The sequence below is a fragment of the Camelus dromedarius genome, chromosome 8 (assembly GCF_036321535.1).
Source record: "Camelus dromedarius isolate mCamDro1 chromosome 8, mCamDro1.pat, whole genome shotgun sequence".
NCBI lineage: Eukaryota > Metazoa > Chordata > Mammalia > Artiodactyla > Camelidae > Camelus > Camelus dromedarius.
This window is the reverse complement of record NC_087443.1, coordinates 1,775,917-1,788,084: the sequence shown is the minus strand read 5'-3', so window position 1 is coordinate 1,788,084 and position 12,168 is coordinate 1,775,917. Positions and strand designations below refer to the sequence as shown.

At 43.3% G+C, this 12,168-nt stretch overlaps 1 protein-coding gene across 15 annotated transcripts in view; it reads left to right on the top strand.

Moving 5' to 3' along the window:
* The window catches only part of RYR2 (ryanodine receptor 2), a 543,353-nt gene that overhangs the window by 310,328 nt on the left and 220,857 nt on the right, over positions 1–12,168 (top strand). For all 15 annotated transcript variants that reach the window (XR_010381799.1, XM_064487828.1, XM_064487826.1 and 12 more), the window contains one exon: positions 11,214–11,373. Coding sequence is in view for 14 of the 15 variants with exons in the window: in XM_064487828.1 (XP_064343898.1) it covers positions 11,214–11,373 (160 nt within the window). In the remaining variant the exon portion in view is untranslated. The remainder of the gene's footprint in view (positions 1–11,213; positions 11,374–12,168) is intronic.

Genomic DNA, 12,168 nt, shown 5'->3' with positions numbered 1-12,168 from the left:
CAGCACAGACCTAAAAGGCTGGAGTCTTTCCTCCAACCGTTTTAAAGCAGTTTGGCATCATTGTGTAAAAGGAAACACTTGCACACCTCGTTACACCCAGCAGTTTCACTCCTAGAGAGACGCCATAGAGAAAGTCCCCTCCAGCACGCAGGACGCTCTCGTTCGCAGCAATGTAGTTTTTAACGGGATAAAAGTGCAGGAGCGGGAGGAATGTTACTCAGTGGGAAGACGGTTAAGTTAGAGATAGTCATATAATAAAGTGAGTGAATTATAATCGTAAGTGGTAATATAGATGAACCTAAGAAACAATGTTGAGAATGGGTAAAAACTATACCCCACAAGGTTACATAAAGTTTAGAACTATTTTCTGAGGCTCAAAAACATAAGTATAAAAATATATGTATTTTTTAGAGATACATGCTCGTGTGATAAGATTAATTTTTTAAAGGAGTGGAATCGTAATTCTCAATAGTAACTCCCTTGGGTTGGAGTGTAGTAGGCAGGGCTGGGAAGTGGGGAGGCGCACACAGATGTGTACAGTGGCATCAGTCATGTTCTGAGTCTCAGTGCGGTGGTGGGTCAGTGGAGTTTATTTCGCTGTAATGCTTTAAAGCACATTCTTTTATATGTATCAGTAGGAGTTATTTTAAAAAATAAAAAATATGACAGGTATAAATCCAAATATATCATTAATCTCAACAAATGTAACTGAATTAAACCCTCCAGATAAGATGCAGCGATTGTCAGATTAGATTTAAAAAGATGGAACTCATGTTGTATTCACCTCACAAAAATAAAACCCAGGTGTAGGAGACATATCGAGGAATTTAGAACATGCAGAGTTGGAAAAAGTAACATGACGTACCGAGCAATATTACTCAAAAGGAAGTGCAGTGTCCTTTTTGTCAGTTGTCTCATAGAAGAGAAAATAGCTCTATAAGCAAAATTAAGGAAAGGAGGTCACTGTATACGGATCTAAAAGATAAGCATCATGCTATGACCACTCACGTATGCACCAGGTAAAGCAGCTTCAAACAAATCAAGAAAACAGAATACTAATGGATTTTCCAAAACAGACAGACAAATGTACAATCAGAGTGACAAGCTGTGACACAGCCCCCAGAAAGCGGTGTGTGTTGCAGACAGATATTAATGAAGAGTAATAACAATTTAACCCCCTGCAAGTTAAAAGTTGCCAATACAGTGCACTGAACACAAGTGGCGCTTACAGCATTTAACATCCCTTTCAATATGAGGGCACTGAGACCATAAATACCGTGTTCATTGAATCACAAGAAGTAACAGCAACAACCAGAAAATCGTACAAAGTCATGATATATTCAGAAGTTTTAAAAAATAGCTCTCAGTAGCTCATTGAGCAAACACATCACCATGAAAATTTAAAAATACAAGAATGGAAAAGGCAGAGACTGCATATTAAAACGTAGGAGTTGTGTATTTAAAGCAATTCTTGGAGAAAGCATGTTGTAGAAGTCTAATAAGCAGAGAAGAAAGCTCTGAAAAGATTCATAAAGGGAAAAAGAAATACTTCTTTTAGCAATTTTAAGGATATTTTCAGAAGAGACCGCAAACTATAATAAATTTGTGCCCAAAATGTCTAAGTTAAGTGATACTGACAATTGTATATAATAATATCAAAACTGACCCAAGAAGAAAGAAAATGTTAATAGAGCTGTAACGATGAAAGGAATTGAATTAATAGTTTAAAATCTACACACACACACACACACACACACACACACACACACTCTCTCTCTCCAAAAAATTTTTCTATTGATTCCCAGCAAACATTTAAAAATGAGTAATCTCAAATGAAAAAGAAGTAGCCCTTTGCAGCTTATTATCTGACAATAATATATCCTTGATACCAAAGCCCAGATCAGGGTAGTATGGGGAAGGGAAGTTGTAATCCTGCCTCGCTTACGGGCATTGTTGGCTGATCAAAATGCACAGCCTAGAGGTTGACAATTACGTTTTATTTGGCGGACTCTCTGAGGACTTCAGGCCTGGGAGGCAGCCTCTCAGATCACTCTGAGGGACTGCTCTGAAGAGGTAGGGGGAGAGCCAGGGTAGAGAGGAGTTTTTGCAACAAAGACCAGGTAGAGGTAACATCAGAAGATTACTGTTAATTAAAGAAAACCAGACATCTCCAGTTAAGGAATTTAGCACTTTTCTGTGTACGGGAAGGTGCAAGGGTCTGGGCTCACTGAAATCATTCCTTTGATGTGCTCCGTAGCTGTCCAGGGCCCGTGTCCTGTTCTCTCCCAGCCGGGGGCCCCTCTGAGTGCGCTGTTGGGGTGGCAGCAGTGGCTGAGGGCTGGGCAGCCGGCAGCCCCTTTGTCTCCATCCTGATTCCCTCAGGGCTCCCCTTCGGGGCGGGGCGGCTGTAGTGGCTTGATGGCCGCAGCATCCTTTGTTTGCTGAAGGGCAGGCAGCATTTTTCAGTCACAGCATAGGTGCAGAAATACTAAGTAAAAATTGCCAAACTTAACTGAACGGTTTATTAAAAAGTACATTACAGCCAAGCTAAATTAGTTCCAGTAATAAAAGGATGGGTTAATATTAGAAAATGTATTTATTAAATTCACACCCGATAGAGTAAAGGAGAAAATTCATACAATCATCCCAATACATTTAGAAGTAAATATTTCATAAATTGTTTTACTTGTATTAAGTGAAACTCTCAACCTGCTGCAGAGTTTGATGAGTGGAGTCCAAATACTGTCAGAATGAAGAAAAATGCAGCTGGAAAGGAATCCGTTCCCAGAGCTTTGTGGTTCCCGGTATTTAATATCCCTGAGTAACTGAGATTTTTAAAAAAGGTTTAAGTGAGAATAAAATTCTCGACTGAATACCAGTGCCATTTATTCAGACTTTTCTTTCACACTTACCTGTTTTCAACACAGAACATAGTAGGTCAGAAGCTGGTTGCTTGTGTGCATCACCGAGAAAGAAGAGGTAGTATGGGCTGTGAAAACCAGTCCGTCATCTAGAGTCATCTGAGAAGTTTTTTTTTTTGTTTTTTTTTTTAAGAAATCTCATTTATTTATCTATTTGGGGGGGGTGTAGGTAATTGGGTTTATTTATTTACTTATTTATTTTTAATGGAGGTACTTGGGATTGAACCCAGGACCTCGTGCATACTAAGCATGTGCTCTATTCTTCCCCTCCGCTGTCTGAAGGGTTTTTGAAACGAGTGCTGACATCCCTCCCTCCTGCACCACTTTCTTACCTCTGATGCGTGAAGCCAGAGGGGGAAGTGGTATCTCTCAGGCGTATTGGGGCAGATAAGAGGCTAAGGGTGGTGTTTTCAATGCATATGTGTATGTATGTATGTTTAAGGTGACTTTTTGAAATGAATGCCTAGAAGGAAGCGGAATGTGCAGTCTCATGGTTATACGGTTCACGTGGACACAAGCACATGCACAAAATTCAGCTTATGTAAATATTTACCTAAACGAAAAATTGTGTTACAAACGCAGCTGGGTTTTCTCTGTCGTGATGAGGTGCTGTGATTGTGAAGAAAAAATTATTTACATACTCCTTTTTATGTGTAGCGAGTAAATTTCACAGACCACAAAATTTAAGACGGTAATATGTAATGTTCTTCATTTTATCTCATCGGGCTTAATTTCGTCTTTAAACCCAATGGGCCTTGCAGGCAGAACGCAGCTTGATGGTGGAAACCCAGTCTCAGTCTGTTCAGTGCAAACCAATTAAAATCACTGTTTCCTGTGTCTGTTCTCACCTGTGGGCTGTGGCTCAGATGTCTTCTTCTCAAGCATCCTCCTCTGCCTCTTTCACATCGCGCCCTATTTTACACGCTCTACCTCTCATGCCCCCTTTTCTGCTTCATTTTTCCTCACAGCACTTACATCTTCTCACATGCCATTATTTTGTGTTTATTTTGTTTACTGCCTGATTCCTCATCTAAACATAAATTCTACAAAGACAGATTATTTGTCCATGTTGATCAGTGATCTGTCATTAGTTCCTAGAACAGGGCCTGAAACATTAAACCACAGGATGAACATTTGTTGTTAGTTTGAATTCAGGGTTTACAGCCTTGTTGCTCTCGGGGCTGTGTGCATTTGGGACACTTGGCTGGTGCGGAGGAGCCACTGGCCCTTGGGTATCCCCATTTGAGTTTGCTCTCAGGGACTGAATTATGTTAGAGGAGACCAGAGCCAGACAGAAGTCAGAGCCATAGAGGCAGATTTTATTCAGGAACTGCAGCTGTAGGGGAGGAGAGCCCCTCAGTGTTGTGAATACAGCAAGGCCAAGTGGGGGTTTGAGCCAAGGATCAGGGAGGGGTCAGTTAATGGAAACTTACTAAGACATCGAGGAAGGGGGTGTTCTGGTAAAAACCAGCTTGATGGGGTGCTTGCTGAAGGCAGACCACAGTGATACAACATCGGGGGGGGGGGGGTTGCTAAACTGATCCAGCAAGATTCTTACTCAAACTGGACTAAATGGAAGAAGGACAGAGCCCAAGGTCAGAGGCAGAGTCTGAAAGAGGACTCAGAGGAGCCTGATTCGAGTTTGGCCCGAGGACTGTCTTTGTTAGCTGTCGTCTTTGTCCCTGCTGGCACCTTGTGGGAGGCCTGTTTCCCTGCCGATCTTTGGCTCACATGCCAGTTTCTCCTCCCCATCTCTTTGAGTCCTCCAGGTCCCTGCTCTTCTGCCAGCTTCATTCATGCCTCTTGAGGAGCTGGAAGCCCAGGCCTGCCCTCTCTGCAGACTCTGGGCTTGCAGTCTCGGTGCAGGAAGAGGGAAGGTTGTCTCCCATCCTGGGTGTGGTTTCCTGCCATATCTGTTCTCCTGAAGTTGTGCCACACCAGGGCTTGGGGGTGGGGGTGAGGGGTTCTGGGACCTGGCCATTTTCCTGGGTACCACCTGGTAAGCAGGTCAGAAGTTCCCCTCCGCGCTGGGATCTGTCCGGTCCCCACGGGGCAGGGGTGGAGAGCACCGGCTTTCCTCTAAGTCTCCTCTTCTCTGGACTCTGGAACCTCAGTCTGTCTGGCCCTGGAGAGACTGGTCTCCCTTTGTGCCTCAGCACTGCCGGGCCTTGCTCTTTTGGTATCAGAAGTAGGGCTTTACTATCAGACGGTCTTTTTCTAAACACTTGTCTCAGCTGATCTACCTCACGGGTCAGAAGCATCCGGCTACATTGCGCCCGGGGGAGCAATAAATGTTTCTTGTTTAAGCTGCTAAAGTATAAAAATAAAGACTGTTGTCTCTGTAGTGCATTTTCAAAGCCTATTTTGAACATCCAAAAGTCAAGAATAGCTTTTTTTTTTTAATCTCTCTCTTGACATGACCCTTTCTTAGGGCAGTGGCTACCTCATGGTTTTGTTTCAGAGGGGCTGGGGGGCACAGGAAGGCCTTGGAGTAAAAAGAAACTGAGGGCAGGGGGAGGCACAGGGCACATCCTCATGTTACACGTTTATTCAAAACCAGCCCAGAGAGGGGAAGCAGCAGAACCGTACCCTGTCCTTTCCCTCCACCTTCTCCACTGAACTGTGCTTGTCTTGTGGAGGAGGATTTTTGAATGTTCTCTATCTCCTTTCTGGGAGAATGTCAGCCTAGTATTCATTTTTAGTAGATGTGCTTCCAGCAAAACCTGTTCTTAATATCTCTGGTGTGCAGTCATCTGAGATTTTCCCATTTGTTCCAAGGTACTTGAAGGGCTGATTTGGTTTGAAATTTATAACCAGCATGTGCTGCACTCGGACATCATGTCTTCGTGTTTACTGTGCGTCTTTCATGACATGATGACTCCAGGCTTCATTTAACCTGAATCAGACTAGACTGAACAGGCGAGCTCGAGAGGTGGGAGAGGCTGGGGAAGAAGGAAAAGACTTGCTTCCTAGTGCTTTTGGTATGCTGCCGTGTTTTTGTTGCATCACTTTAATTGGCCCTTTTGTGATTTTATACTGAACATTTTTTTTGAAAGTCTGTTTTAGAATTCCTGCTTAGGAAAAATGTGGGTCAGGTGGGAACGAAACACGAAACTGAATTGCTACTTAACATGGCAGTTCATCCGTGGGGCCAAGTATTAACCAATTTTTTGTTCACATCTTTGGTAATTTGATGCAAATGGAACTGGCAGTTTGCCGGGTTTTTTCCCCAGGCAGAGAAGTATTTTAAAAACTCTTTTGCTGTAAGGAAACTGAAGCCCATTCAGTTTATGTAATTTATTAATCTCCCTGTTTTTTAAAAAAAAATTATATACTACATCAAAATAAAACTAGGAGCTAATAACTACAAAAGAATTTGATACTTTGGAAATGAATGTATTGAATATATGTTTAGTTCCAAACATATTTCTTATGAGCTAAATTTGCAAGATGGTTGATGGCACCGCAGCTTTGCATATTAAAGTAATGGAGTAAAGCTATACCTACTAGAGAAATAGATTGGAGGAGAAGGAGGTCTTTTGACTGATTTGGCAGAGTTTTCCCAGGAAGCTCAGGAGAATGTAGCACACAGATGTCTTTAATATGAGCGTATTTTGTCTTAATAGAATTACCAGTGATGTGACTTTTCCCTATTGTTTGGGCTGTGAATTCTGTTTCCCAAGAATTGTAGCAGTCTTTCCTTTATTTCTTTTAAATTTCTGAAAGTCAGTCTAAAACTTTACTTGTAACCCGTTAGCTTCCAAGATTCATGTCAATTACATTTAATTTAAAAGCTTCATTCTTTGTTCTCTTTCAGTCAAAAGAAAGTATATTAGTAGTTGGTTGATCTTTCTGTGCCTAAATTGTATGAATAAGATGAAATGGACAGTATTTGCTAAAGTACATTTATGCACTTTTAAAAAAATCTCATTTTGCCGTAATGATTTGATTCTTACTTTGTCATGTCTCACAGGCAGAAAGATGGTTTTATAAGTCATCGTTGATCCTCTTAGTTACAGCATTCATGATGTTATCATTTTTATCAAACTACTGAAGTTGAAGACTATTCATTTCAAGGATATCTGTATTTATGTTTACTGTGAAGGTGATTTGAACTACAACAGTGTGGAAATAAGGGTCAGGTGAAACGGGAGTTAGTAACTTTGGATGGGATTATTAGCCATTTGAAAGAACCACTTTAAACTGTAAATTCTTTCTTGCACAGGCTTATGAAGAAGCACAAGTAGAATAAATTGTCGTCTGCATCTGAAAATGAGCATGAACTAATTATTGTGCTGTTTCAAATCAGCAGGTGTAAATGCATCTCTGTAGGTTTTCTTTGTGACCACAAATTAAAGCAACTCCAGTAGATATTCTATATAAGAAGAGGAAAATTTACAAAATAAAGAGAGATGCTTATGCCAACATTATATAGTATATACATGTCCTGTACGTGCATACTGTAGACATGTAGTGGAATGTGAGGTTGTACTGTAGGTTAGTAGAACTTATCCATAATTTTTTTTAAAGAAAGTACCCTTCAGAAAGTCCTCCCCACTCCAAAGAAGACACTGCTGGTGTCGACTGAAGTAAAATGCACCACCTGTATGCTGAGAGTACGTTTTTATTCAGTGGACTTTCTGAGGACACGAGCCCAGGAGGCAGCCTCTCAGATCGCTCTGAGAGACTGTTCTGCTCAGGCAAGGGAGAAGGCAGGATGCATAGGAGTTTTTGCAAAAAGACTAGGTAGTTGGAACATCAGAATCTTGGGGGAGAATAGGTTCTTGCCTCATGCAGTAAAGAATTCAAGAGCAAGGCATGGTAGAGTGAAAGTCAGTTTATGTAGAGAGAGACACATTCCATGCACAGAGTGCAGTCTGTCTCTCCCAGAAGGGAAAATGGCTTAGGAGACACACACTCCGCAGCAGCGTGTGGGCCTTCGCAGAGAGGTGAAAGGGAGAGAAGCTGGGAGGGGTGGGGCGGGGTGTTTACAGGGAAAGCAGACGCAAGCTCCGCAGACAGGAGTGCGGCCGGCTCAGGAGGCGAGCGTGACAGAGCGAGAGCAGCAGGGAGGAGGGCGAGAGCGCTGTGAGGTGTGGGGTTGTTAGGTTTTATGGACTGGGTCATCTCACATGCTAATGGGCAGGAGGATTATTCCAGCTACTTTGGGGAAGGGGCGAGGATTTCCAGGAAACGCCCCCCCCCCGCCACCTTTGACCTTTTATTGTCAGTGGGGGAACTGACAAGGCGCCAGTTGCCGTGAGGCTCCACATCTACTGGAGATCCAGTTTTCTGCCATCTTGTTGTAACCAGTTTGTCCTGTCCTCAGTTGCTGTGTCATGCCTTCAGTGGTTGTGCCCTGCCCCCTTTCCTCCCACTTCAAAAAGGCTACTGTTAATTAAAGAAAGCCAGATAGTCTCAAGTTAAGGAATTTTGTGCTTTCCTACATGTAGGAAGGTGCCAAGGTCTGGGTTCATGGAAATCATCCCTCTGATGTGCACCTAGCTTTATGGGACCAGTGTCCCATTCTTCCACATCCTGAGTCCCCTCAGGGGACACTGCTGGGGGTGCTGCAGAGGCCAGGCCGCCTGCTTGTGTCCATCCTGAGTTCCCTCCGCTCACTGTCGGGGCGCTCACTGTTGGGGCGGTGGCAGTGGCTGATGACTTGGTGGCCGCAGCACCCTTTGTTTACTGGTACGGCTGCAGTACTTTTCATTCACACTGGGAAGTCCACATTAGAATCAGTTGCAGGGGAAGGAACTTTCCAACTTAGAATTTACATGAGCCTCACTAAGGTAGCAAAGGCTCTAGTCAATTATTCGTTTATTTCAAAATTCTGCCTTATGTGTGTCCTCTGTGACAAGTGGAAGGGCTCAGAACCACTGGAAAATGAAAGAAGAAAGAGAATTGTGTGCTGTTGTGTTACCGTGTGCTGGGCGATCGTGGGGAAGGCCAGGAGGAGGGGGAGAAGTAGAGGTGGAAGGTAGGAGAGCACAGGAGACCAACTTCTGTACCGTTGCCCAGAACACGACTTTTTTCACCGAACTCACTGCTCAAAAATCAATAGTTAGAGAGACGAATGGTGGTAGAAAGGAAAGTTGCATTTAATCAGAATGCCGGCAATCTGGGGGGATGGTGGACTGAGTGTCCCCAAAAGACCATCTCTGAAGATTCTACTTGGATTCTATGGAAGTTTGGAAGGGAAAAGGGGACGTGATCTTAGTTAATCCCTAGGTGGGCAGAGTCGCCACCACCCCCATGCCTGCAGGCTAGTTGACTTCTTGTGATCTTTCCTTAGATACTGTCGTGTTTGCACAGTTTGTTCTCAAGATTACTGAAGGGGAAGCTAGGGACAGATCTGGTCATCTGTTAATTACTTCTTCTCCATTCCTGCTCCTTTGATCTGCGGAGACAACCAGCAGGTTAGGCAGTGTATCCTGTGATCAAAAGATGTGCAAGGTGTGCTTGGGCCGAGATGTGTGGGGCGTGGGGGCGCCGGCATGAGGGCCGTGACAAGACAGAGGGGCTCGGGCTCGTGTGGGAAGTTCTCTCCTGCGGAAAGCTGCTTACACTTCCAGCGCAACCTGTTCAGCGTGGAAATTAGCTAGCTTGATCACCTCTTGGTGCATTTGAAACGTATTTGGTACGCTTACTTGAAGAAAATAAGAGCTTGTATGTAGGCTATGCTTATAGTTTACAAATCTGTCCATTTAAACATCAAAATTCTATAAAATACAGTGATTTGTATGAGTGATTAAAAAATCCCATATGGCTTCCTTTATAGAAAAACAAAGAAAATATATTGTTTATTCCCCAAACATGCAGAGTCCTGACTTAAAGTAGAACCAAATTTCATGTCTATAAATTTAGTTTATGGATGTAAATTAAATGTCCTAAGGCAATAATTAGCCATTACTTTTGCACCTGCCAGACCAACTGATCTACTTTTAAACCAAAGGAAATCTTTCTAAAACTTTTGCCTATAGATAAATCATTTATAAAATACAGGATGCTTTATCATGAAGTAGGAGTAATTCAGGTAAAGTCAACTGTATTCAACCTTGAATTATTTATTGCTTGTAAAGTCAACTCCCTGCTGTTAAGGAGCTTACCTTGTAATCACGCTAGCCATGGCCCAGAATAATTAAAAGAAGAAAAATGACGTATAGTTCTCTTTCAGAGACCATTTTCTCATGTTCTGATCATTTTTTTAATTCAGCATAATTATCTGGTGAATTTTCTTCTCTCCGTGTGCACCAAAGGAGACTCTCAGATGAAGATGCATGTCTCAGTATTAATCTTGTAAATAAAGTTAATTCTTTCAAAAACATGTAGATTGAGAGGCTTCTTCTCTCTCCCAGGGAACTCTTTTAAGTATAATGACAATTAGAAAAACAGATCAGAGACCGATCCTGGCCTCCAGGCATGGCTGATTGAAGGGGCCACAGCAGTGACAGAAAAGGAGAGAGAAGCAGCTGTAAAATAAGCTTCGTGCCGATCTTGTGATTTGATAGAATGAGGTGGCGTGTGCGCGTGCGTGCGTGTGCATGTGTGTAAGACAGAGCAGTACCTTTGCCCTGATGCATGTGTGCTGAAAGTTTTGTGTTTTCAATTTTATATTTCTTCAAAAGGATTAAAACTTGTTGTTTTAGTCCTTGTTCTCCCCAGCTCATAGTGTGGAAATAGTCTCTGGTAAGAGTTCTCTAAAATGCAGGCCTTAACCATGTTTCAGTTGGTGATACACCTAGGATTTCCTAGTCTGTTTTATCTGGAGGCTTCCTGAATGATGTAAGTAGAAACAGCAGTAGGGAAACAGAGTATGAATGCATTAATGTTTCCCTGTAGAATAATGAGCAGGTAGTACCTGACAGGACGCACGGGTTTCTGAAATAAGTATCACATCAATACAACACGTAAATGTTGAAGGAACATGATGACTTAGCAGGATGGGAGATTCTTCAGATGTTTTAATGGATTACCTGTACTTTGATTTATGCTGCACAAAAGCCTCTACTGTTAGGAACACAACAGTGATAAAGTTAAGAGATGGGTGTTGTCTCATTTCTGTTTTATTGACGTAAAAATGAAAACATAAACATTTTCCAGCTGATGAGCGTTCAGCTTAAGCGAAAGGGGCCCAGCTTTGCTGACACGCGTTCCCACTGGTCACCCCTGTGCTTCATGGAGCAATAAGAATTAGGAACAGTTGGAATCAAGACTATCAGAGGGATTCTGAAACCTTGATTTTCTTGGAGAGGCCCATTACCTACTTCTTCTTGTTCTGCTTTGTAGTTACCAGCTGACGAGTGGGTACAAGCCTGCCCCGATGGACCTGAGCTTTATCAAACTCACCCCATCTCAGGAAGCGATGGTGGACAAGTTGGCGGAAAATGCTCATAACGTGTGGGCCCGGGATCGAATCCGCCAGGGCTGGACCTACGGCATCCAGCAGGTACAGGGTAGCCTCGCTGTACAGCGCGTGCTCTGGGGGTGACTTAGGCGGGGATTAGTACTGTTTGTGACAGGAGGCATCAGAGAATGACCGCTGTGACGCTTACTTCGTATAGATACCCTAATGTACACGTGCACCGATGCACTGTTCAGTGCTGGGCTCGGGAGTCGGTGCACAGCCCCTCACAAACACGATAGAACGGTCTGCTGTTGTGTTAAATGCCAGTCTCTATGCCTAGAGTTTTATGTGTATTTTTTTCCTTTAACTCTTACGACAATTCCATGAAGCAGGAATGATTTGCCAGGATCATAAGACAGGCCATCTTCTTGCTTCGACAACACCATTTTAATCACATTATAAACTTGGAGCCTGTTTCATGAAGGACAAATTGTGATGTTTATAGTCATTTCAGTACTCCTGGTATCACCTGGTTTTCCTGGTTGTTGGAGTCGACGTAATGCATATTTCTCAAGCTGTCTGAGGTCATGGAGTGGCTGTCCACACACTGGGTTTTCTCTGAGGAAGAGACAGCAGCCTCATGTTGTCCATTGGCTGAAAAGTCAGAGAGGACGGCTACTAATTAGGCTCTTCTTGTAGCAGAGGCTTGCCAGTCATCTTGGCAAGGGCGTGGTATGTTCTCCAGGTCAGCCCGTTGCCTTGTGAAGTGGCAGACGGGAGACGGCTCTCGAGATCCGTAAAGCCGGCTTTTGTTCCTGCTGTTGTGTTCACGTTTTCTCCTGGTGGAGAGGGCCTGCTCTCAGTGGTTAGACCTCCCTGCCGGTGGTGGCTCAGTAA